The 27,631-nt window shown below is 46.3% G+C and overlaps 1 protein-coding gene across 1 annotated transcript in view; it reads right to left on the bottom strand.

Moving 5' to 3' along the window:
- Positions 1-27,119, bottom strand: part of LOC139273881 (NLR family CARD domain-containing protein 4-like) — a 48,521-nt gene extending 21,402 nt beyond the window's left edge. The window contains 4 exon segments of the mRNA XM_070890957.1: positions 13,092-13,166; positions 19,107-19,217; positions 25,932-26,062; positions 27,004-27,119. Coding sequence (XP_070747058.1) covers positions 13,092-13,166; positions 19,107-19,217; positions 25,932-26,062; positions 27,004-27,119 — 433 coding nt within the window.
- Positions 27,120-27,631: the final 512 nt, after the last annotated feature.

The raw sequence follows: 27,631 nt of genomic DNA, 5'->3' as shown, positions 1-27,631 counted from the left end.
GCAATAAAGACCAACAAGAACAACAACATGCATTTATATCATAGAATCATAGAACTTTACAACACAGAAGGAGGCCAGTCGGCCCATTGTGGCCGCGTCGGCCAACAAAGAGCTATCCAGCCTAATCCCACTTTCCAGCTCTCGGTCCATAGCCCTATAGGTTACGGCACTTCAAGAGCACATCCAAGTATCTTTTAAATGTGGTGAGGATTTCTGCCTCTACTACGCTTTCAGGCAGTAAGTTCCAGACCCCCACCACCCTCTGGGTGAAAATATTTCTCCTCAACTTCCCCCTAATCCTTCTACCAATTACTTTAAATCTATGCCCCCTGGTTATTGACATCTCTGCTCATAGAAATAGGTCCATCCTATCAACTCTATCCAGGCCCCTCATAATTTTATACACCTCAATTAGTTCTCCCCTCAGCCTCCTCTATTCCAAAGAAAGCAACCCCAGCTTTTCTTATCACTAAAATTCTCCAGTCCAGGCAACATCCTCATAAATCTCCTCTTACCCTCTCTAGTGCAATCACATCTTTCCTGTAATGTGGTGACCAGAACAGCATGCAGTACTCTAGCTGTGTCCTAACTAGTGTCTTACACAGTTTAAGCTTAACCTCCCTGCTCTTAAATTCTATGCCTTGGCTAATAAAGGATAGCATCCCATATGCCATCTCAACCACCTTATCTGCCTGTTCAGCTACCTTCAGGGATCTGGGGAACATGCACTCCAAGGTCCCTCTGTTCCTCTACACTTCTCGCTATTAACGTATTAATATATGGTGCTGCATCAATTAAAGGGCCCTTTGTGGGCTCCATCAATGATACCCTGGGATGGGAAAGTCAGCCAATCAGTAAAAAGCCAACAGCCATCTCACCTTGTGAATGCAAGTCCATGATACACTTTTGAAGAATGTATTTGCCACAATCCACACGTATCTTTGTGCAGCAGATCCGTTCATTGATGGTAACAAGCCCAATGCTCTGTTGGCTGGTCTGCCACCCTCCATGTTCTGTAAACTTCAGCTCAACCCAAATCTACTGCCCGTACCGTATCCCGCATGCAGTGCTGCTCACCCCCCACTCCTGTCCTCGCTGACCTACGTTGGCCCTAATGCCTCTAATTTAAAATTCTCATCCTTATGTTTAAATTCCTTCATTATTTGCGGCTGCCTGTTTTTGTAAGCTCTTGCAGTCCTCCTGGGGTAGAATTTCCTGGATTAGCAGAATTGATATTTTACGTCGATAAAACGCCTGCTTGTCAATATCGCTGACGCAGTTTATGCCGGAGTTGGTGAGGGTCGAAAACTGGAGAATGAAGGCATCGTGGCAGCTTCCTGGGTGCTCAACATCAACATGGAGAGTCCAAAGAGAGAGATCGCTGATGATATGGGCATTCAAAGAGTGAAAGACTTTGTGAAAGAAACGGCAATGCACATCGGTGCCTTGAGCGCCACATGCGTGAGGTCAACGGACCCCCTACACTCCAGGAAGTGCATACAATTTGATGGCTCTGCAGGTGACATCCCATATTGAATAAAGTCAGATGCCCTTCGGTATAGATCATCTGTGACCTGTCAAAGGCAGGCCCTGACAGCTCCCTGACTCACACAGTAGAGATCGCCGGTCAATGCTTGGAACGGTGCCCATCCATAGACATTGAACATAAGAACATAAGAAATAGGAACAGGAGTAGGCCATACAGCCCCTCGAGCCTGCTCCACCCTTCAATAAGATCATGGCTGATCGGATCATGGACTCAACTCCACTTCCCTGCCTGCTCCCCATAACCCCTTATCGCTCAAGAAACTGTCTATTTCTGTCTTAAATGTATTCAATGTCCCAGCTTCCACAGCTCTCTGAGGCAGCAAATTCCATAGATTTACAATCCTCAGAGAAGAAATTCCTCCTCGTCTCGGTTTTAAATGGGCGGCCCCTTATTCTAAGATTATGCCTTCTAGTTCTCGTCTACCCCATCAGTGGAAACATCCTCTCTGCATCCACCTTGCCAAGCCCCCTCATAATCTTATACGTTTCGATAAGATCACCTCTCATTCTTCTGAAGTCCAATGAGTAGAGGTCCTACCTCCTCAACCTTTCCTCATTGAGGGCCGTGGTGACCTTTATCTGCGTGAAGTGGACCACAGCTTCAAGGTTTCCTGCAGAGGTGCCCGACTGCTTCCTTCATGAAGCGCAGCCTGCACACACACTGCTCCTTCGAGAGGCCCTCGTATAACCTTTCAACCCCTACACAGTCTCGGGGAGGGTTACGACCTAGCTCGGCGCAGTCCCCTTCCATGGTGCCTGACTCACTCTGCCTCCTGCCTCTCCTTCTCCCTTATGGGGGTGCCCATGGGAAATACCATTCTCCAGCTTCTCTGTCCTTCTGCAGATGTTGGTCCAAAAATCTGGACTCTTCTGCGGCACACTGAAGATCCTAGAAGGAGAAAATGCCCACTACCCCCTCGCCCCCGCCCCCCCCCCCAAAAAAAAAAGAGACCTGGAAAATCGGAAAACAATTCCACATGTGCAGCTGCAAAGTCTGGAGACATCTTCGACTGCAGAGAGAATTGAATTACCATCCTGTCAGCTGACCATAGGTCCTGCTGTGCCTGGATTTCACAACTGCACAGCTGCTGGGAAACAACAACAACCTGCATTTATATAGCACCTTTACCATAGTAAAATGTCCCAAGGCGCTTCCCAGGTCCATTATCAAACACAATTTGACGCCGAGCCACATAAGGGGATAGATGAACAGATGAGCTGAAGCTTGGTCAAAGAGGAAGGTTTTAAGGAGCATCTTAAAGGACAAAGAAAGGTCGAGAGGCAGGGAGGTTTAGGGAGGGAAATCCAGAGCTTAGGGCTGAGGCAGCAGAAGTCATGGCTGCCAGTGGTGGAGCGATTATAATCAGGGCTGCTTAAGAGGCCAGAATTGGAGGAGCGCAGAGATCTGGGGGGGGGGGGGGGGTTGTGGGTTACAGAGATAGGGAGGGGTGAGGCCATGGAGGGATTTGAAAACAAGGATGAGAATTCTAAATTGAAGTGTTGATTAATCCGGAGTCAATGTAGGTCAGCAAGCACGAAGTTCAGGAAATTTGGGCGAACTGTTCTTTAAAATGGGAGGTGGAGCTATGTTATGAATGGCGGTTAGTGCCAGTGAATGGTTCGTGGATGCAGCAGGAAATTGTGGCATTTTGGAGAGGAATGTTCATGCCCAAATTTTCTCGACCATTTACACTCAAGATCACTGTGACGTCCTCATTATTGCACAGTTTGAAAGTAACTTTCCTCAAAATTCTACCTGTTTTATGGCACCTAAAATAGCAGGGAAGGGGAGAAGGGGAGTGGGTGGAAGTTGCCCCAAATGCTGTTATAAGGATGCAAAGACTCAATTACTGAGCGGAGACAAGAAACCTCAGTTGTGTATTCTGGGGTGCTGATTTGTCCTGATTTAAGAACATAAGCAGAGTAGGCCAATAAGAATATGGCTGAACTTCTACATCAACTCCACTTTCCCACTCTATCTCCATATTCCTTGACTCCCTTAGTGCCCAAAAATCTATAGATCTCTGTTTTTAATATACTCATCAACCGAGTATCCACAGCTCTCTGCGATTGAGAATTCCAAATATTCACAATCCTCTGAATGAATAAATTTCTCCTCATCTTAGTCCTAAATGACCTGAGGTTCGAGATTCTCCAGCCAGGGGAAATAGTTTCCCTGCATCTACCCTGTAAGCCCTCTAAGAATTCCATACATTTCAATGAGATCACCTCTCATTCTTCGAAACTCCAGAGAATATAAGACCATTCTCCACAATCTTTCCTTATAAAGCAACCCTCTCATCCCAGGAATCAATCAGGTGAACATTGATTGCACCCCTTCGAAGGCAAGTATATCCTTCTCGACATAAGAACATAAGAATTAGGAACAGGAGTAGGCCATCTAGCCCCTCGAGCCTGCTCCGCCATTCAATAAGATCATGGCTGATCTGGCTGTGGACTCAGCTCCACTTACCCGCCCGCTCCCCGTAACCCTTAATTCCCTTATTGGTTAAAAATCTATCTATCTGTGACTTGAATACATTCAATGAGCTAGCCTCAACTGATTCCGAGGGCAGAGAATTTCACAGATTCACAACCCTCTGGGAGAAGAAATTCCTTCTCAACTCAGTTTTAAATTGGCTCCCCCGTATTTTGAGGCTGTGCCCCCTAGTTCTAGTCTCCCCGACTAGTGGAAACAACCTCTCTGCCTCTATCTTGTCTATCCCTTTCATTATTTTAAACGTTTCTATAAGATCACCCCTCATCCTTCTGAACTCCAACGAGTAAAGACCCAGTCTACTCAATCTATCATCATAAGGTAACCCCCTCATCTCCAGAATCAGCCTAGTGAATCATCTCTGTACCCCCTCCTAAGCCAGTATATCCTTCCTTAAGTAAGGTGACCAAAACTGCACGCAGTACTCCAGGTGCGGCCTTACCAATACCCTATACAGTTGCAGCACGACCTCCCTGCTTTTGTACTCCATCCCTCTCGCAATGAAGGCCAACATTCCATTCGCCTTCCTGATTACCTGCTGCACCTGCAAACTAACTTTTTGGGATTCATGCACAAGGACCCCCAGGTCCCTCTGCACCTCAGCATGTTGTAATTTCTCACCATTCAAATAATATTCCCTTTTACTGTTTTTTTTTCCCCAAAGTGGATGACCTCACACTTTCCGACATTGTATTCCATCTGCCAAACCTTCGCTCATTCGCTTAACCTATCTAAATCTCTTTGCAGCCTCTCTGTGTCCTCTACACAACCCGCTTTCCCACTAATCTTAGTGTCATCTGCAAATATTGTTACACTACACTTTGTCCCCTCTTCCAGGTCATATATGTATATTGTAAACAGTTGTGGTCCCAGCACCGATCCCTGTGGCACACCACTGACCACCGATTTCCAACCCGAAAAGGACCCATTTATCCCGACTCTCTGCTTTCTGTTCGCTAGTCAATTCTCGATCCATGCTAATACATTTCCTCTGACTCCGCGTACCTCTATCTTCTGCAGTAACCTTTTGTGTGGCACCTTATCGAATGCCTTTTGGAAATCTAAATACACCACATCCATCGGTACACCTCTATCCCCCATGCTCGTTATATCCTCAAAGAATTCCAGTAAATTAATTAAACATGATTTCCCCTTCATGAATCCATGCTGCGTCTGCTTGATTGCACTATTCCTATCTAGATGTCCCGTTATTTCTTCCTTAATGATAGCTTCAAGCATTTTCCCCACTACAGATGTTAAACTAACTGGCCTATAGTTACCTGCCTTTTGTCTGCCCCCTTTTTTAAACAGAGGCGTTACATTAGCTGCTTTCCAATCCGCTGGTACCTCCCCAGAGTCCAGAGAATTTTGGTAGATTATAAAGAATGCATCTGCTATAACTTCCGCCATCTCTTTTAATACCCTGGGATGCATTTCATTAGGACCGGGGACTTGACTACCTCGAGTCCCATTAGCCTGTCCAGCACTACCACTCTAGTGATAGTGATTGTCTCAAGGTCCTCCCTTCCCACATTCCTGTGACCAGCAATTTTTGGCATGGTTTTTGTGTCTTCCACTGTGAAGACTGAAGCAAAATAATTGTTTAAAGTCTCAGCTATTTCCACATTTCCTATTATTAAATCCCCCTTCTCATCTTCTAAGGGACCAACATTTACTTGAGTCACTCTTTTCCATTTTATATAATCGGTAAAAGCTTTTACTATCTGTTTTTATGTTTTACGCAAGTTTACCTTCGTAATCTATCTTTCCTTTTTTTTATTGCTTTTTTAGTCATTCTTTGCTGTTGTTTAAAATTTTCCCAATCTTCTCGTTTCCCCACTAACCTTGGCCACCTTATACGCATTGGTCTTTGATTTGATACTCTCCTTTATTTCCTTGGTTATCCACGGCTGGTTATCCCTTCTCTTACCACCCTTCTTTTTCACTGGAATATATTTTTGTTGCGCACTATGAAAGAGCTCCTTAAAAATCCTCCACTGTTCCTCAATTGTGCCACCGTTTAGTCTGTGTTTCCAGTCTACTTTAGCCAACTCTGCCCTCATCCCACTGTAGTCCCCTTTATTCAAGCATAGTACGCTCGTTTCTGACACAACTTCCTCACTCTCAATCTGTATTACAAATTAAACCATACTGTGATCACTCATTCCGAGAGGATCTTTTACTAGGAGATCGTTTATTTTTCCTGTCTCATTACACAGGACCAGATCCAAGATAGCTTGCTCCCTTGTAGGTTCTGTAACATACTGTTCTAAGAAACAATCCCGTATGCATTCTATGAATTCCTCCTCCAGGCTACCCCGTGCGATTTGAGTTGACCAATCGATATGTAGGTTAAAATCCCCCATGATTACTGCCGTTCCTTTTTCACATGCCTCCATTATTCCCTTGATAATTGTCCGCCCCACCATGAAGTTATTATTTGGGGGCCTATAAACTACGCCCACCAGTGACTTTTTCCCCTTACTATCTCTAATCACCACCCACAATGATTCAACATTTTGTTCATTAGAGCCACTATCGTCTCTCACAACTGCCCTGATATCATCCTTTATTAACAGAGCTACCTCACCTCCTTTCCCTTCTTGTCTATCTTTCCGAATTGTCAGATACCCCTGTATGTTTAATTCCCAGTCGTGGCCACCCTGCAACCATGTTTCTGTAATGGCCACCAAATCATACCCATTTGTAATGATTTGTGCCGTCAACTCATTTACTTTATCTCGAATGCTGCGTGCGTTTAGGTAGAGTGTTTTAATCCTAGTTTTTAAACCATGATCTTTAGTTTTGACCCCTCCTGCAGCCCCTTTATATTCAGTGGCCCTTTTTGTTTTTTGCCTTGGGTTTCTCTGCCCTCCACTTTTACTCATTTCCTTTCTGTCTTTTGCTTTTGTCTCCTTTTTGTTTCCCTCTGTCTCCCTGCATTGGTTCCCATCCCCCTGCCATATTAGTTTAACTCCTCCCCAACAGCACTAGCAAACACTCCCCCTCGGACATTGGTTCTGGTTCTGCCCAGGTGCAGACCATCCAGTTTGTACTGGTCCCACCTCCCCCAGAACCGGTTCCAATGCCCCAGGAATTTGAATCCCTCCCTGCTGCACCACTGCTCAAGCCACGTATTCATCTGCGCTATCCTGCGATTCCTACTCTGACTAGCACATGGCACTGGTAGCAATCCCGAGATTACTACTTTTGAGGTCCTACTTTTTAATTTAGCTCCTAGCTCCTTAAATTCGTCTCGTAGGACCTCATCCCTTTTTTTACCTATGTCGTTGGTACCAATGTGCACCACGACAACTGGCTGTTCTCCCTCCCTTTTTAGAATGTCCTGCACCCGCTCCGAGATATCCTTGACCCTTGCACCAGGGAGGCAACATGCCACCCTGGAGTCTCGGTTGCGGCCGCAGAAACGCCTATCTATTCACCTTACAATCGAATCCCTTATCACTATCACTCTCCCACTCTTTTTCCTGCCCTCCTGTGCAGCAGAGACAGCCATGGTGCCATGAACTTGGCTGCTGCTGCTCCCCCCTGATGAGTCATCCCCCTCAACAGTACTCAAGATGGTGTATCTGTTTTGCAGGGGGATGACCGCAGGGGACCCCTGCACTACCTTCCTTGCACTGCTCTTCCTGCTGGTCTTCCATTCCCTTGCTGGCTGTGGACCCTTCACCTGTGGTAAGACCAGTTCACTACACGTGCTACTCACATCATTCTCTGCATCGTGGATGCTCCAGAGTGAATCCACCCTCAGCTCCAATTCTGCAACGTGCACCGTCAGGAACTGGGGGCGGACACACTTCCCGCACACGTAGTCGTCAGGGACACCGGAAGTGTCCCTGAGTTCCCACGTGGTACAGGAGGAGCATATCACGTGACCGAGCTCTCCTGCCATGACTTAACCCTTAGATAGGTAGGTCCCTCTAGGTAAGGGACTGTACACAGTACTCCAGGTGCGGTCTTATCAAAGCCCGATATCATTGTAGTAACCCCATTGCAATGAAGGCTAACATACCATTTGCCTTCCTAATTGCTTGCTGTACCTGCACTTTAACTTTCTGTGAGCCATGTACGAGCACACCAAAATCCCTCTCGCTTTTTAAAAATGTTTTGCTTTTCCATTCTTCCAACCAAAGCAGATAATTTAACATATCCCCACATTATACTCCATCTGTCACCTTGTTAACCAATCACTTAACCAGTCTATATCCCTTTGCAGCCTCTTTGTGTCCGCCTCACAGCTTAATTTCCCACCTAGCTCTCTATCATCAGCAAACTTGGATATATCACACTCAGTCCCCTCATCCGAGTCATTGATATAGATTGTAAATAGCTGAGGCCCAAGTATTGATCCTTGCAGCACCCCACTGGTTACACTCTCCCATCCCAAAAATGACCCATTTATTTCTACTCAAGTGAGAAGGAGGAACTGAAGGAAATCCTTATTAGTCAGGAAATTGTGTTAGGGAAATTGATGGGATTGAAGGCCGATAAAGCCCCACGGCCGGATAGTCTGCATTCCAGAGTACTTAAGGAAGTGGTCCTAGAAATAGTGGATGCATTGGTGGTCATTTTCCAACATTCTATAGACTCTGGATCAGTTCCTATGGATTGGAGGGTAGCTAATGTAACCACACTTTTTTAAAAAGGAGAGAAAACAGGGAAAGATAGACTAGTTAGCCTGACATCGGTAGTGGGGAAAATGTTGGAATCAATTATTAAAGATGTAATTGCAGCGCATTTGGAAAGCAGTGACAGGAACGGTCCAAGTCAGCATGGATTATGAAAGGAAAATCATGCTTGACAAATATTCTAGAATTTTTTGAGGATGTAACTAGCAGAGTGGATAAGAGAGAACCAGTGGATGTGGTGTATTTGGACTTTCAAAAGGCTTTTGACAACGTCCCACACAAGATATTAGTGTGTAAAATTAAAGCACATGGTATTGGGGGTAATGTATTGACATGGATAGAGAACTGGTTGGCAGACAGGAAGCAAAGAGTAGGAGTAAACGGGTCCTTTTCAGATTGGCAGGCAGTGACTAGTGGGGTACCGCAAGGTTCAGTGCTGGGACCCCAGCTATTTACAATATACATTAATGATTTGGACGAAGGAATTGAATGTAATATCTCCAAGTTTGCAGATGACATTAAGTTGGGTGACAGGGTAAGCTGTGAGGAGGATGCTAAGAGGCTGCAGGGTGACTTGGACAGGTTAGGTGAGTATGGCAGATGCAGTATAATGTGGATAAATGTGAGGTTATCCACTTTGGTGGTAAAAACAGGAAGGCAGAATATTATCTGAATAGTGACAGATTAGGAAAAAGGGAGGTGCAATGAGACCTCGGTGTCATGGTACATCAGTCATTGAAAGTTGGCATGCAGGTACAGCAGGCGGTGAAGAAGGCAAATGGCATGTTGGCCTTCATAGCGAGAGGATTTGAATATAGGAGCAGAGAGGTCTTACTGCAATTGTACAGGGCTTTGGTGAGGCCACACCTTGAATATTGTGTGCAGTTTTGGTCTCCTAATCTAAGGAAGAATATTCTTGCTATTGAGGGAGTGCAGCGAAGGTTCACCAGACTGATTCCTGGGATGGCAGGACTGACATATGAAGAAAGATTGGATCGACTTGGCTTATATTCACTGGAAGTTAGAAGAATGAGAGGGGACCTCATAGAAACATATAAAATTCTGACAGGATTGGTCAGGTTAGATGCAGGAAGAATGTTCCCGATGTTGGGGAAGTCCAGAACCAGGGGTCACAGTGTAAGGATAAGGGGTAAGCCATTTAGGACCGCGATGAGGAGAAACTTCTTCACTCAAAGAGTTGTGAACCTGTGGAATTGTCTACCACAGAAAGTTGTTGAGGCCAGTTCGTTAGATATATTCAAAAGGGGGTTAGATGTGGCCCTTACGGCTAAAGTGATCAAGGGGTATGGAGAGAAAGCAGGAATGGGGTACTGAAATTGCATGATCAGCCATGATCATATTGAATGGTGGTGCAGGCTCGAATGGCCGAATGGCCTACTTTCTATGTTTCTGTTTCTATGTTTACTCTGTGTTTTGTCCATTGACCAAACCGCAATCCATGCTAATATTTTACTCCAATACCATGAGCCCTAATCTTGTGTAACAACTTTTTGTGTGGCACCTTATTAAATGCTGTCTGAAAATCCAAATATATTATATCTACTGGTTCTTATCGATCATGCTAGTTACACCCCCCAAAAACTCAAAGATTTGTCAAACACGATTTCCCTTTCATAAAACCATGTTGAGTTTGCCCAATCATAATGGCCCGTATTTTGCTCTACAGATAACAGCGAGGCTGTCAGCACTCACCATTATTACAAGGTCAAACTGACAGAAACTTTTATTGTCCATACATGTGCAGTTGAATACGGAAATCCGGAAGTTGCCGTCAGTAGTACCCTGCTCCTCCACAGGCTGCACTGTTACAATCTTCAACGGTGGAATTTGCACAGAAACTACTGCCATGGCGTGAACTTAGGCTAATTCCCCACTATTCTCGCTTTAAAAGCTGCTAAAAAAGTCAGGGCTAACTGAGATTTTAATAGTACAATAAATGATCATTATTGCTGAACAACCTCCCTGGCCCTGAAAAGTTAATTTTACAAGTGTGGAGTCTCATTCCCTCAGAAAAAAATTAATGTTGCAAATTTAAAAAAATATTTTTTTTGCAATAGTTTTTCTGTTTTGCTCTTTTATGCCTTTCCTTTAATCCCATCTGTATGTCCCAATCTTTATTTTGCTTCCAAATTGGTTTCCGATCTCCTGGCCTGGATTTTCCATGGCCTATGACCGTGTACATGGTACGTGGAGCCTCGCAAGTTCTGGGTTTACTCAGGTTCATGGGTTGCGCATGCACGAAAACCTGGAACTTGTGATATGTCAAGAATCTTCTTGACAGATCCTCCACATCCCTGAGATGTGGACATTCGCTGGTGCAGATTTGGGGTATTTGCCCAAATCTTGCCCAGCGAATGGTCAATAAAACTTATAGAAACATAGAAACATAGAAAATAGGTGCAGGAGTAGGCCATTCGGCCCTTCAATGAGTTCATGGCTGAACATGCAACTTCAGTACCCCATTCCTGCTTTCTCGCCATACCCCTCGATCCCCCTAGTAGTAAGGACTATATCTAGCTCCTTTTTGAATATATTTAGTGAACTAGTAACATCTCTCTGCCCCTGTACTCAAATCCCCTCGCTATGCATGGTAAATGCAGGTGTAAAGCCAGCTTTTGCAGCATAAGGGTGAAAATAAATATTAAAGTGCCCTTTTAAAAATAATTTTAACATTGAAAAACCTGTAAAATAAGTCTGTTATTTTTGACCCCTTAAAAAATGTCTACATATATTTTTCAAAAAATTAAATTGTTGTAAATGATTAATGAAATTGCATTTTAATTAACTTTAAACATGCAATTATTTTTTTATTTCAAGGTTGTGTACGTGTTTTTTGGGTGATTCCTATTATGCTAATGAGGATTCCGTACATAAATGGAATTGCCAAAAGCATAATGGGAATCTCCCTTTCTGATTGGTTGGGCCAAATGCTGGGATATGTGGGCCTCAATGCAGGCCTATGTGTAGAGGCCCAGCAGTGCGAGTCTCCATGGATCCAGGACCATCAAGTATGTGCGTAGATTTATTGCGATTCGGAGACATCCACCCAACGGGAAGCCTCCGGCTGCAAATTCAGACCTTATGTTTCTGCTTTGAACTACACTGGATTACTCCACCATGCTTCTGCACTGGACTGCACTGGATTACACTATAAGATTTACCTGCTGTGTCTCTAATTCTGCTGCTAAAAGATGTTTTTAATAACTTTTAAGCTGTGTCTGTTGGTTGCTGGCTAGCAGCAATTGTTTCATTGCTATCCGTTGATTCGTTCTTCTAGATTTTCAGCTTCGTTGGTCGCTGGCTAGTGCTTTTACACATTCTTCTCCGCTTTTGGTCTAGGGTGACCTCCAACTTGCGTGAATTTCACCATCATCTTTCTACCGATTCTCTTCCTACATCAACAACCTCCACTCCCAAACTCTCTACCCTTCAAATCGCTTCTGGACATCAGTCCCCTGCTACACCTGTCTCTGAATTTGGACAGCGTTTGGTTGATGCTCCGTGCTGGCTCCATGCGGCCTATGTCGGCTTTGCGCCTCCTTGGGACCCCTGACTTTAACTCTAGTCTTTGTACTATTGTCTCCAACCTGTTCCCTGCTACTACCAGGAAATGTGTATCCCATTAATTACTACATAACCAGGCCTATGTAACCTGAGCTTTTCCTTGTATCCAGTCGCGTCCGCATTTTGGCTGCCGCTCTGGACCCGAGCCGTTCACTTCTATTTCCACTTTTTCCTTTCCACTTTATCGCTCCCTGACTGCTCTCTCCTGTCATCATGTCTCCTTTCATCTCTCCTTTCTTGGATACTCTTCCCCCACAAATCCCTACCCCAATCCTTCATTACTCTTTGACCTTCCTACTCTCCTGCTGCCGTCCCAGGCTTGACTCCCTGTTAGATAAACGCACAGCTTCCCTCTGAGCCTCTCTTGGCATTCTACGCAGGGCCCATCGAGGCACTCGTCGCTGCCTCCTTACGAGCAGCAACCCCAACTGTCCCATCCTACTCTCTCATCGATCTTCCCATCCAACTGGGGGCAATTTGTGCCAATCTCTTCCCCCTCCAACTCACCCCTCTTAGTGCTGACCCTGTGAACGCTGGCAGTGGGTCAGCCATCAGTGACCCTCTCCGCATCTCACTCCAGAATGTTTGTTCACTTGTGACATCCCATTTGACTGCGATGAAGGTACAGTATCCTTCCTTGTCCTTAACTTATCTGCAGCCTTTGACACTGTTGACCACTCCATCCTCCTCCAACGCCGCTCCATCATCGTCCAGTTGGGTGGGACTGCACTCGCCTGGTTCCATTCTTATCTATCTAATCGTAGCCAGAGAATCACCTGCAACAGCTTCTCTTCCTGCTCCCGCATCGTTACCTCTGGTGTCTCCCAAGGATCTATCTTTGATTTCCTCCAATTTCTCAGCTATGTGTTGCCCCTTGGTGACATCATCTGAAAACACAGCATTGATTTCCACATGTAGGTCGACAACACACAGCTCTACCAACACCACCACTTCTCTCGACCCCTACACGGTCTCTAAATTGTCAGACTGCTTGTCCGACATCCAATTCTGGATGAGCAGAAATATTCCCCAATTAAATAGTGGGGTGACTGAAGCCATTGTTTTCGGTCCCCCCCACAAACTCCATTCCTTAGCCACCAACTCCATCCCTCTCTCTAGCATCTGTCTAAGGCTGAATGACATCGTACGCAACATTGGCATCACATTTGATCCTAAAATGAGCTACCGACCATATATCCGTATTATAACTAAGACCGCCCAGTTCCAGCTCCATAACATCGCCCTGCCCCTGCCTTAGTTCATCCATTGCTGAAACCCTCATCCATGCCTTTGTTACCTTGAGACTTGACTATTCCAATGCACTCCTGGCTAGCCTTCCACAATCTATCCTACGTAAATTCGAGATGATCCAAAACTCTGCTGCCCGTGTCCTAACTCACACCAAGTCCTGTTCACCCATCACCCCTGTGCTCACTGATCTACACTGGCTCTCGTTTAAGCAACACCTCAAATTTCAAAATTCATATCCTTGTTTTCAAATCCCTCCATGGCCTCGCCGCTCCCTATTTCTGAAATCCACTCCAGCCCCACAACTGCCACTCCCCCACCCCACCCCCGAGATGCCCTCTTGAGCATTCCTGATTATAATCGCTCAACCATTGGTGGCCGTGCCTTCTGTTGCCTAGGCCCTAAGGTCTAGAATTCCCTCCCCAAACCTCTGCGTCTCTCTACGTCTCTCGCCACCTTTAAGACGCTCCTTAAAACCTACCTCTTTGACCAAGCTTTTGATCACCTGCCCTAATTTCTCCTCATGTGGCTCGGTGTCAAAAACATGTTGTAGAAACATAGAAACATAGAAAATAGGTGCTGGAGTAGGCAATTCGGCCCTTCTAGCCTGCACCGCCATTCAATGAGTTCATGGCTGAACATGCAACTTCAGTACCCCATTCCTGCTTTCTCGCCATACCCCTTGATCCCCCTAGAAGTAAGGACTTCATCTAACTCCTTTTTGAATATATTTAGTGAATTGGCCTCAACAACTTTCTGTGGTAGAGAATTCCACAGGTTCACCACTCTCTGGGTGAAGAAGTTCCTCCTCATCTCGGTCCTAAATGGCTTGCTCCTTATCCTTAGACTGTGACCCCTGGTTCTGGACTTCCCCAACATTGGGAACATTCTTCCTGCATCTAACCTGTCTAACCCCGTCAGAATTTTAAACGTTTCTATGAGGTCCCCTCTCATTCTTCTGAACTCCAGTGAATACAAGCCCAGTTGATCCAGTCTTTCTTGATAGGTCAGTCCCGCCATCCCGGGAATCAGTCTGGTGAACCTTCGCTGCACTCCCTCAATAGCAAGAATGTCCTTCCTCAGGTTAGGAGACCAAAACTGTACACAATACTCCAGGTGTGGCCTCACCAAGGCCCTGTACAACTGTAGCAACACCTCCCTGCCCCTGTACTCAAATCCCCTCGCTATGAAGGCCAACATGCCATTTGCTTTCTTAACCGCCTGCTGTACCTGCATGCCAACCTTCAATGACTGATGTACCATGACACCCAGGTCTCTTTGCACCTCCCCTTTTCCTAATCTGTCACCATTCAGATAATAGTCTGTCTCTCTGTTTTTACCACCAAAGTGGATAACCTCACATTTATCCACACTATACTTCATCTGCCATGCATTTGCCCACTCACCTAACCTATCCAAGTCGCTCTGCAGCCTCATAGCATCCTCCTCACAGCTCACACTGCCACCCAACTTAGTGTCATCCGCAAATTTGGAGATACTACATTTAATCCCCTCGTCCAAATCATTAATGTACAGTGTAAACAGCTGGGGCCCCAGCACAGAACCTTACGGTACCCCACTAGTCACTGCCTGCCATTCTGAAAAGTACCCATTTACTCCTACTCTTTGCTTCCTGTCTGACAACCAGTTCTCAATCCATGTCAGTACACTACCCCCAATCCCATGTGCTCTAACTTTGCACATCAATCTCTTGTGTGGGACCTTGTCGAACACCTTCTGAAAGTCCAAATATACCACATCAACTGGTTCTCCCTTATCCACTCTACTGGAAACATCCTCAAAAAATTCCAGAAGATTTGTCAAGCATGATTTCCCTTTCACAAATCCATGCTGACTTGGACCTATCATGTCACCTCTTTCCAAATGCACTGCTATGACATCCTTAATAATTGATTCCATCATTTTACCCACTACCGATGTCAGGCTGACCGGTCTATAATTCCGTCTTCTCTCTCCCTCCTTTTTTAAAAAGTGGGGTTACATTGGCTACCCTCCACTCGATAGGAACTGATCCAGAGTCAATGGAATGTTGGAAAATGACTGTCAATGCATCCACTATTTCCAAGGCCACCTCCTTAAGTACTCTGGGATGCAGTCTATCAGGCCCTGGGGATTTATCGGCCTTCAATTCCATCAATTTCCCCAACACAATTCCCGACTAATAAGGATTTCCCTCAGTTCCTCTTCCTTACTAGACCCTCCGACCCCTTTTATATCCGGAAGGTTGTTTGTATCCTCCTTAGTGAATACCGAACCAAAGTACTTGTTCAATTGGTCTGCCATTTCTTTGTTCCCCGTTATGACTTCCCCTGATTCTGACTGCAGGGGACCTACGTTTGTCTTTACTAACCTTTTTCTCTTTACATACCTATAGAAACTTTTGCAATCCGTCTTAATGTTCCCTGCAAGCTTCTTCTCGTACTCCATTTTCCCTGCCCTAATCAAACCCTTTGTCCTCCTCTGCTGAGTTCTAAATTTCTCCCAGTCCCCGGGTTCACTGCTATTTCTGGCCAATTTGTATGCCACTTCCTTGGCTTTAATACCATCCCTGATTTCCCTTGATAGCCACGGTTGAGCCACCTTCCCTTTTTTATTTTTACGCCAGACAGAAATGTACAATTGTTGTAGTTCATCGATGTGGTCTCGAAATGTCTGCCATTGCCCATCCACAGTTAACCCCTTAAGTATCATTCGCCAATCTATCCTAGCCAATTCACGCCTCATACGTTCAAAGTTACCCTTCTTTAAGTTCTGGACCATGGTCTCTGAATTAACTGTTTCATTCTCCATCCTAATGCAGAATTCCACCATATTATGGTCACTCTTCCCCAAGGGGCCTCGCACAACGAGATTGCTAATTAATCCTCTCTCATTACACAACACCCAGTCTAAGATGGCCTCCCCCCGAATTGGTTCCTCGACATATTGGTCTAAAAAACCATCCCTTATGCACTCCAGGAAATATTCCTCCACCGTATTGCTTCCAGTTTGGTTAACCCGTCACCCATTATAACTGCTGCACCTTTATTGCATGCACCCCTAATTTCCTGTTTGATGCCCTCCTCAACATCACTACTACTGTTTGGAGGTCTGTACACAACTCCCACTAACGTTTTTTGCCCTTTGATGTTCTGCAGCTCGACCCATATAGATTCCACATCATCCAAGCTAATGTCCTTCCTAACTATTGCCTTAATCTCCTCCTTAACCAGCAATGCTACCCCATCTCCTTTTCCTTTTATTCTATCTTTCCTGAATGTTGAATACCCCTAGATGTTGAGTTCCCAGCCCTGATCATCCTGGAGCCATGTCTCCGTAATCCCAATCACATCATATTTGTTAAAATCTATTTGCACAGTTAATTCATCCACCTTATTGCGGATACTCCTTGCATTAAGACACAAAGCTTTCAGGCTTGCTTTTTTAACACCCTTTGTCCTTTTAGAATTTTGCTGTACAATGGCCCTTTTTGTTCTTTGCCTTGGGTTTCTCTGCCCTCCACTTTTCCTTATCTCCTTTCTGTCTTTTGCTTTTGCCTCCTTTTTGTTTCCCTCTGTCTCCCTGCATTGGTTCCCATCCCCCTGCCATATTAGTTTAACTCCTCCCCAATAGCACTAGCAAACACTCCCCCTAGGACATTGGTTCCGGTCCTGCCCAGGTGCAGACCGTCCGGTTTGTACTGGTCCCACCTCCCCAGAACCGGTTCCAATGCCTCAGGAATTTGAATCCCTCCCTGCTGCACCACTGCTCAAGCCACTTATTCATCTGCGCTATCCTGCGATTCCTACTCTGACTAGCATGTGGCACTGGTAGCAATCCCGAGATTACTACTTTTGAGGTCCTACTTTTCAATTTAGCTCCTAGCTCCTTAAATTCGTTTCGTAGGACCTCATCCCTTTTTTTACCTATGTCGTTGGTACCAATGTGCACCACGACAACTGGCTGATCTCCCTCCCTTTTTAGAATGTCCTGCACCCGCTCCGAGACATCCTTGATCCTTGCACCAGGGAGGCAACATTCCATCCTGGAGTCTCGGTTGCGGCCGCAGAAACGCCTATCTATTCCCCTTACAATTGAATCCCCTATCACTATTGCTCTCCCACTCTTTTTCCTGCCCTCCTGTGCGACAGAGCCAGCCACGGTGCCATGAACTTGGCTGCTGCTGCCCTCCCCTGATGAGTCATCCCCCTCAACAGTACCCAAAGCAGTGTATCTGTTTTGCAGGGGATGACCGCAGGGGACCCCTGCACTACCTTCCTTGCACTGCTCTTCCTGTTGGTCTTCCATTCCCTATCTGGCTGTGGACCCTTTCCCTGCGGTACGACCAACTCGCTACACGTGCTACTCACATCAATCTCAGCATCGTGGATGCTCCAGAGTGAATCCACCCTCAGCTCCAACTCCGCAACGTGGTCCGTCAGGAGCTGGAGGAGGATACACTTCCCGCACACGCAGTCGTCAGGGACACTGGAGTCGTCCCTGAGTTCCCACATGGTACAGGAGGAGCATAACACCCGACCGAGCTCTCCTGCCATGACTTAACCCTTAGATACACTTAAATTGGCAACAACAATGTTAAAGTTTACTCACTGTTATAGAAGAGAAAAAAGAAAAACTACTCACCAATCACCTACCCTCTTGGCTGTGACGTCACCTTTTGATTTCTTTCTGCTTCTTTTTTGCCTTCTCTCCCCGCTGCAGCTGCACCGGTACGCCTCTCGCTGCCGCTGAGCCTTTATAGGCCTCACCAACGCCAGGAACTCCCGCCTCTCGCTGCCGCTGAGCCTTTATAGGCCTCACCAACGCCAGGAACTCCCGCCTCTCGCTACCGCTGAGCATTTATAGGCCTCACCAACGCCAGGAACTCCCGCCTCTCGGACTGCCGCTGAGCCTTTATAGACTCACCAACGCCAGGAACTCCCGCCTCTCGGACTGCCGCCGCCTCTCGCTGCCGCTGAGCCTTTATAGGCCTCACCAACGCCAGGAACTCCCGCCTCTCGGACTACCGCCGCCTCTCGCTGCCGCTGAGCATTTATAGGCCTCACCAACGCCAGATGTTGTCTTATAATATTTCTGTGAAGCACCTTGGGAAATGTTACTACGTTAAAGGCGCTATACAAAAACAAGCTGTTGTTCCTGTACAATGATGTAGAAGCTCAGAGACGCCCCCGAGCCCCTGGAGAGGGCGCCGCAGGCAAACAGATGCCAGATGACTGGAGGTCCCTGCTGAGAGGTTCGCTGTAACTCTGTGGGCAACTATACCCGAGGTGAATATTGGTCCCTCACCCCTCGCAACAAAATCTGCGCCATTGTGATTTTCCTGTCTCCATGTCCTTAATAATACATTGCAGCATTTTCCTGGCTGCTGATGTCAGGCTAACTGATCTGTAGTTCCCTGTTTTCTCTCTCCCTCCTGCCTTGAGTGGTTTGCTGCATTTGCTACTTTCCAATCCGCAGGGACTGTCCGAGAACCGAGCCACTTTCTGCCCTTTCTCAGGCTCAGCAAGCGCCCAAGCTCCGCACCAGTTGAGAAACTGCCTTAAAGCCCCTTTACCTACATAGTGTGACTACTGTTCCTTCTGTCAGGCCGATGCCGGTGCCTCTGTTTGTTCCTTGCTGTGAATTGAACATGAAGCGGCCCCCGGATACCGAGTGCCGGCTGTACCGGGCTGTCAGTCACAAGGAGTTTTGCTCAGACTTGTTGATCAGTTTCAGACCCAACAAAGGCACAATACGCTCTCCAGCAATTGCCGGGGCCCTGGGGCCAGGGGGAGTTAGGAAGTGGATCAAACGCTGCTCTTACCTGATCTGCTGTCAGCGCTGTTTCAGCGGGGCGGTGGTCCCTGGCGCTGGTACCGCACTGTACCACACCGGACTTTCTCCAACCTTCGCCCCGCTATGTCCGGCGGCACTGCAATCACATCGGAAAGACGCAACTTTACTCTGAAATCACGTGACCACAAGCAGTGTTGAGGTAATAAAAATACCGTCAAACAGGAAAGTCTGCAAACTGCAATCCTCAGAGATTCCCGGATTGCGCCAGTGCTTCTCAAAAGTATCCCGTAATGGGCTGTACCAGGATCAATGTTGGAGTGTATCAGGATCAGTTTTGGGATATATCAGGATCTGTGTTGCATTGTATCAGGATCAGTGTTGGAGTTTATCAGGATCAGTGTTAGAGAGAAAATGGGTAATTATAAACCGGTTAGCCTGACATCAGTGATGGGGAAAATGTTGGAATCAATTATTAAGGATGAAATAGCAGCGCATTTGGAAAGCAGTGACAGGATCGGTCCAAGTCAGCATGGATTTATGAAGTTGATATCATGCTTGACAAATCTTCTGGAATTTTTTGAGGATGTAACTAATAGAGTGGACCAATGGATGTGGTGTATTTGGACTTTCAAAAGGCTTTTGACAAGGTCCCACACAAGAGATTGGTGTGCAAAATCAAAGCACATGGTATTGGGGGTAATATACTGATGTGGATAGAGAACTAGTTGGCAGACAGGAAGCAGAGAGTCGGGATAAACGGGTTCTTTTCAGAATGGCAGGCAGTGACTAGTGGGGTGCCGCAGGGCTCAGTGCTGGGACCCCAGCTCTTTACAATATACATTAATGATTTAGATGAAGGAATTGAGTGTAATATCTCCAAGTTTGCAGATGACACTAAGCTGGGTGGTGGTGTGAGCTGTGAGGAGGACGCTAAGAGGCTGCAGGATGACTTAGACAGGTTAGGTGAGTGGGCAAATACATGGCAGATGCAGTATAATGTGGATAAATGTGAGGTTATCCACTTTGGGGGCAAAAACGCGAAGACAGAATATTATCTGAATGGTGGCAGATTAGGAAAAGGGGAAGTGCAACGAGACCTGGGTGTCATGGTTCATCAGTCATTGAAAGTTGGCATACAGGTACAGCAGGCGGTAAAGAAGGCAAATGGTATGTTGACCTTCATAGCTAGGGGATTTGAGTATAGGAGCAGGGAGGTCTTACTGCAGTTGTACAGGGCCTTAGTGAGGCCTTATCTAGAATATTGTGTTCAATTTTGGTCTCCAAATCTGAGGAAGGACGTTCTTGCTATTGAGGGAGTGCAGCGAAGATTCACCAGACTGATTTCTGGGATGGTGGGACTGACATATGAGGAGAGACTGGATCAACTGGGCCTTTATACATTGGAATTTGGAAGGATGAGAGGGGATCTCATAGAAACGTACAAGATTCTGACGGGACGGGACAGGTTAGATGCAGGTAGATTGTTCCCGATGTTGGGGAAGTCCAGAACCAGGGGACATAGTCTTAGGATAAGGGGTAGGCAATTTAAGCCTGAGATGAGGAGAAACTTCTTCACTCAGAGAGTTGTGAACCTGTGGGATTCCCTGCCGCAGAGAGTTGTTGATGCCAGTTCATTGGATATATTCAAGAGGGAGTTAGATATGGCAAAAGGGATCAAGGGGTATGGAGAGAAAGCAGGAAAGGGGTACTGAGGGAATGATCAGCCATGATCTTATTGAATGGTGGTGCAGGCCCGAAGGGCCGAATGGCCTACTCCTGCACCTATTTTCTATGTTTCTATGTTTCTATATCAGGATCAATGTTGGAATATATTATGATCAGGGTTGGGATATATCAGGATCAGTCTTGGGCTATATCAGGATCAGTGCTGGAGTGTATTAGGATCAGTGTTGGGATATATCAGGATCAGTGTTGGGATATATCAGGATCAGTGTTGGGGTGTATCAGGATCATAAGAATATAGGACAGGAGTAGGCCACTGAGCCCCTCGAGCCTGTTCCGCCAATCAATTAGATCATAGCTGACCTGCGACCTAACTCCATGTACCCGGCTTCGGCCCATATCCCTTAATACCTTTAGTTCACAAAAATCTAGCAATCTCCGATTTAAAATTAGCAATTGGTCTAGGATCATTGCTGTTTGTGCTCCTGAAAGATCTGGTTCTAATTTTTAGACTATGCTCCCTAGTCCTAGACACCCAACCAACAGAAGTAGTGTGTCTCTATCGACCCTATCTGTTCCCCTTAATATCTTGAAAACTTCAATCAAATCACCCCTTAACCTTCTAAATTCCAGGAATACAACCCTAATGTATGTACCTCTCCTCGTAACTTAACCCTTGAAGTCTGGGTGTCATTCTGGTAAACCTACACTGCACTCCCTCCAAGGCCCCTAAATCCTTCATAAACTGCTGACAGTACTCCAGGTGTGGTCTAACCAGGGCTTTGTATAGCTGGAGGATAACTTCTACCACCTTGTATTCTAGTGCTCTAGACATAAAGGCCAGCATTCCATTAACCTTTTGGATTATTTTTGTTACCTGTTCATGACATTTTCATGATCTATGTGCCTGGACCCCCAAGTCTCTTTGGACCTCCACTGTTTTTAGGTTTTCACCATTTAGAAAATGCCCTGTTCTCTCCTTTCAAGATGACTTCACATTTGCCTACATTGTAATCCATTTTGCGCATTCACTTAATCTGTCGATTGTAATTGTAATTTTATACTTTCATCTACACCGCCTGCAATGCCGCCTAAATTTGTGTCATCAGCATAGAAGAAGAAAATAGAAACATAGAAAAATAGGTGCAGGAGTAGGCCATTCGGCCCTTCGAGCCTGCACCATCATTCAATAAGATCATGGCTGGTCAATCACCTCAGTACCCCTATCCTGCTTTCTTTCCATACCCCTTGATCCCTTTAGCCATAAGGGCCATATCTAACTCCCTCTTGAATATATCCAGTGAACTGGCATCAACAACTCTCTGCGGCAGGGAATTCCACAGGTTAACAACTCTCTGAGTGAAGAAGTTTCTCCTCATCTCAGTCCTAAATGGCCGATACTTATCCTAAGACTATGTCCCCTGGTTCTGGACTTCCTCATCATCGGGAACATTCTTCCTGCATCTAAGCTGTCCAGTCCCGTCAGAATCTTATATGTTTCTATGAGATCCCCTCTCATCCTTCTAAACTCCAGTGAATAAAGGCCCAGTTGATCCAGTCTCTCCTCTTGTGACAGCCCAGCCATCCCTGGAATCAGTCTGGTGAACCTTCGCTGCACTCCCTCAATAGCAAGAACATCCTTCCTCAGACTAGGAGACAAAAACTGAACACAATATTCCAGGTGAGGCCTCACTAAGGCCCTGTACAACTGCAGTAAGACCTCCCTGCTTCCATATTCAAATTCCCTAGCTATGAAGGCCAACATACCATTTGCCTTCTCTACCGCCTGCTGTACCTGCGTGCTGGCAAATTTGGATATATGACTTTCTATGCCATCATCTAAGTCATTAATAAATACTGTTAATAGTTGAGGCCTGTGGGACACCACTAGTCACATCCTGCCTATTTGAGTTCCTCCTGCCTATCTCCTGCCGCTCGTCAATTTCCTAACCAGATCAATAAGTTACCATCAATTCCTTTGCCTTCTATCTTAGTTAGCAGTCTCTTATGTGAGACTTTATCAAACGCCTTCTGGAAGTCCATATAAATAACGGGGCCGAAATTCAGGGTCCGGTTAAGGCCCATTACCACTGGTTTGCGGCGGCCATACGGCGAAATTGAATGGTCGCCGCGTTGCAATCCATTGGCTGCCCGACCCAAATTCATCTCGGGGATTTATCGGCCTGTCCCCATTTCCAACCCGCTGCTGCCGATCGCCCTAAGTGAGCGTGCACCGTCGATCTCCCGCACCTACATCGCAATCCGCCCGAAATTTACCTCCAAAAATTAACGATCCGCTGCGCGGTGTTTCCGACAGCTTTTTCTGTTGGGGCACCTTGTTTTGTGTGTGTGAGCCATGGCAGCGCAGTGGCCGTTCAAGGGGAGGGCGCATTGCCGCAACTGCCATGTTTTTTTGGCTGGCCAACTTCCCGATCGGCCGGACAATTATTGGCCCGGGTTCGGTCAGGCCGCCAACAGGCAGCCTAGCACCCCCTTTTGGATGCCAGGCCACTGGCCCTGCCAAAACCCTCCCTGGTGGCCCAGTGGCCAAACCTACAAATTGGTTGCTTCTCTCCCCTTTAAATGAGGGGAGAGAGCGTAGTGACGCACAGTGACGTCACCACCGCTCCGCCGCTGAGTGACAGCAGCATAGACTCAGTCCCGTCCCCACTTCCGCCCCTCACCAGCACTTACCACCGCACTTCCGCCCCCATTCTGGTCGGCTTCCGATCCAATCCGAAAAAACCTTCAAAGTGGAGAAAATCGATTGGAAGCCCGCCTCATCGCACCCGCGGTAAAAACTTCAAAAAAAAGGTAGGTGCACCAGCTTTCTGGAGGGCCTGAATTTCACCCCCAAAATCCATAGACAGTCCTCTATCCATTACTTTAGTCACCTCCTCAAACAATTCAATCAGGTTTGTGAGACATGACCTGCCTTTCACAAATCCATGCTGGCTCTCTCTGATCAACTGAAAATGTTCAGTCATCCTATCCTTAATTATAGACTCTAGTAATTTCCCGACAACAGATGTTAGGCTAACTGGTCTATAATTCCCTGGTTTCCCTGTCTCGCCATTCTTAAATAGCGGAGTGACATGCGCAATGTTCCAATCTAAAGAATTGAATCCTGAATCGAGAGAACTTTGGAAGATTATAGTTAGGGCATCTGCAATGTTCTCACCCACTTCCTTTAAACCCTGGGATGAAAACCATCAGGTTCCGGGGATTTGTCACTCTTTACTGCCATTATTTTCTTCATTACTGTTACTTTACTTACATTAATTTTATTTAAAACTGAGATGAGGAGGAATTTCTTCTCTCAAAGGGTTGTAAATCTGTAGAATTCTCTACCCCAGAGAGCTGTGGAGGCTGAGTCATTGAATATATTTAAGGCGGAGATAGACAGAGTTTTGAGTGATAAGGGAGTAAAGGGTTATGGGGAGCGGGCAGGGAAGTGGAGCTGAGTCCATGATCAGATCAGCCATGATCTTATTGAATAGCGGAGCTGGCTCGAGGGGCCGAATGGCCTACTCCTGCTCCTATTTCTTATGTTATGTTCTTATTACCGCTTTCAGTTTTTAAGCGGCCAACATTACTCCTGACTACCCTCTTTTTCCTAATATTATTGCAAATTCTGCAAGAAATCAAAGAAAAGGACAACGTAAAGACGAATAGAAGAGAAATGTAAAAACAAAAGAATAAGAAAAGAGCAAGAGAAAAAATAAATGTGAAAAGGGAGAAAAGAAGTGAAGGAAAAGGAAGTGAAGATGATAAAGAGAAACATAAGTGATGGGTCGACAGAAAAGGGAAGGAGGAGTTGGTGAGGGAGACATAAGTAGAAAACTATCCGAATATTAACTGGGATAAAATTAGTGTGAAAGATACAGAGGGTGCGGAATTCCTAAAAGGCATTCAGGAGAACTTTTTTAGTCGGTATGCAACAAGCCCAACAAGGGAGATGGCGGTTCTGGACTTAGTTTTAAGGAATGGAGCTGGGCAGGTGGAAGGGTTATCAGTGGGGGAGCATTTTGGTGCCAGTGATCATAATACAGTTAGATTAGGGTAGTTATGGAAAAGGACAAAAATAAATCAGGAGTAAAAGTTCTCAATTGAGGAAAAGCCAATTTTGCTGAGCTGTGATACGATTTAGCCAATGTGGACTGGAAAAAACTACTTGAAGGTAAATCAGTGTCAGAGCAGTGGGAGGCTTTCAAGGAGGAGATCCTGAGGGTTTAGAGCAGGTATGAGCAGAGCAAGAAACAGGGTGGGACCAACAAATCTAGAGCCCCCTGGATGTCAAGGGACATACAGGTTAGTGTAGTGTCTGAAATGATGCAATGAACTCCGTACTGTGAGCCAGTGACCAGGTTACACCTGGCCAGTCTTTAATGGCTTCCAGAAGTGAAGATACAAAGGTAAAGTTCAGGTTATATACCGGGCCCAGCACGAGTGTACCTGTGACCCAAGGACCACCGACGGTAGTGCCCCCTGTTGGTGGGCAGACTTTATGTACATACATTACATCATTCCCCCCCCCCCCAGTTCTTGACACAAGTCCATATTACAAGTTAAGACGGTCCGGAGCCCTTCGCTCCCTGGTTGACCGTCTCAGTACAATCCCAGTGCTTTCTGAGTCTCTCACGACTTGGGGCTGTGCGTTGACCACAGTGGGTTCTTCTAATGACTGGTCGTCTAAGCTCGCGGTGTCTTCTTCTAACTGTTCCGGTTTGTCAGTGTGTCCTAGCTTGATTTGATCAATGTGTTTCCTGCACATCTGCCCATTCTTGAGCTTAACCATATACACCCAGTTACCCTCCTTATCCATAACATTGCCCGGGAGCCACTTGGGCCCTTGACCATGGTTAAGTACATACACTGGGTCATTTATAGATATATCGCGTGACACTACGGCGCGGTCACGATACCACTGCTGGCGTTGACGTAGGGTTTCAACATGATCGTTTGGGTCAGGTGGACTAGAGAGAGCCTGGCTTTGAGGACTCTCTTCATCAATAGTTCCGCAGACGGGACCCCAGTGAACGTGTGTGGCCTTGTCCTGTAAATGAACAGTGTGCGTGACAGGCGTGTCTGCAAGGAACCGTGAGTTACGCGTTTCAGGCTCTGCTTGATGGTTTGAACTGCCCGTTCCGCTTGACCATTGGACACGGGTTTGAACAGGGCTGACCTCATGTGTTTTATGCCGTTGCGTTTCATGAACTCTTGAAACTCCAGGCCCATGAAACACGGTCCATTGTCGCTGACAACGATGTCTGGCAGACCATGTGTGGCATACATGGCTCTCAGGTTCTCAATGGTGGCAGTGGAAGTGCTGGATGACATGATCACACATTCTATCTATTTGGAGTATGCATTCACCACCACAAAAAACATTTTTACTGAGGAAGGGGTCCGCAAAGTCGATGTGGATTCTAGGCCACAGTTTGGATGGCCATGACCACAGACTGAGCGGAGCTTCCTTTGGGGCATTGCTTAACTGTATGCAAGTGCTGCACTGATGCACATATGACTCGAAGTCCAAGTCAATGCCAGGCCACCAAACATGGGACGTGGCAATGGTCTTCATCATGACAATACCGGATGCGTACTATGTAATTCCTGTACAAATCTCACCCTACCTTTCTTGGGCATTACAACACGATTACCTCACAGTAAACAGTCAGACTGGATGGACAGCCCATCTTTGCGATGGCTGCATGGTTTGTTTTCATCACCCATTTCCTTGGGGATGGTCGACCAGTCCCCGTTAAGAACAGAATGTTTTACAACTGATAGGGTCGGATCCTGACTGGTCCAGGTCTTAACTTGTTGAGCAGTGACAGGCGACCCTTCACTCTCAAAGGCATCCATGACCATGCTGGCATTGGCGTTTCCACCTCCGGTGTGGGCAACGGTAACCGGTTCAATGCATCAGCGCAGTTGTCGGTGCCTGGTCTATGGTGAATGACATAATCATAGGCAGATAATGTGAGCGCTCACCTCTGGATGCGGAACGACATGTTGGTAGTGATACCTTTGTGTTCCGAGAACAGCGATATAAGCGGCTTGTGTTCGGTTTCCAGCTCGAAGCGAAACCCAAACAGGTACTGGTGCATTTTTTTTACCCCATAAACACATGCTAAAGCCTCTTTCTCTACCATACCGTAGGCTCTTTCCGCCTTGGACAGGTTTCAAGATGCGTATGCAACTGGTTGTAGTTTGCCTGACTCATTGGCTTGCTGGAGTACGCAGACGACCCCATAGAACGACGCATCACAGGTCAAAACTAAACACTTGCATGGGTCATACAGTATCAGTAGCTTGTGGGAACACAACAGATTTCTAGCCTTCTCAAAGGCTCTGTCTTGAAGTTCACCCCACTCCCAGTCGTCTCCTTTTCTGAGCAGCTTAAGCAAAGGCTCTAATACTGTGCTCAGTTTGGATAAGAAGTTACCGAAATAGTTGAGAAGACCCAGGAACGAATGCAGCTCCGTCACATTCTGGGGCCTGGGCGCATTTTTGATGGCCTCTGTTTTCGCGTCTGTAGGCTTAATTCTGTCTGCAGCACTCTTTCGTCCAAGGAATTCGACCTCTGGTGCCATGAAAACGCACTTCGAACATTTCAGCC

Source organism: Pristiophorus japonicus, chromosome 9 (assembly GCF_044704955.1).
Source record: "Pristiophorus japonicus isolate sPriJap1 chromosome 9, sPriJap1.hap1, whole genome shotgun sequence".
NCBI lineage: Eukaryota > Metazoa > Chordata > Chondrichthyes > Pristiophoridae > Pristiophorus > Pristiophorus japonicus.
Note: the sequence above shows the minus strand (reverse complement) of the source record. Positions and strands in the feature narration are given on the sequence as shown.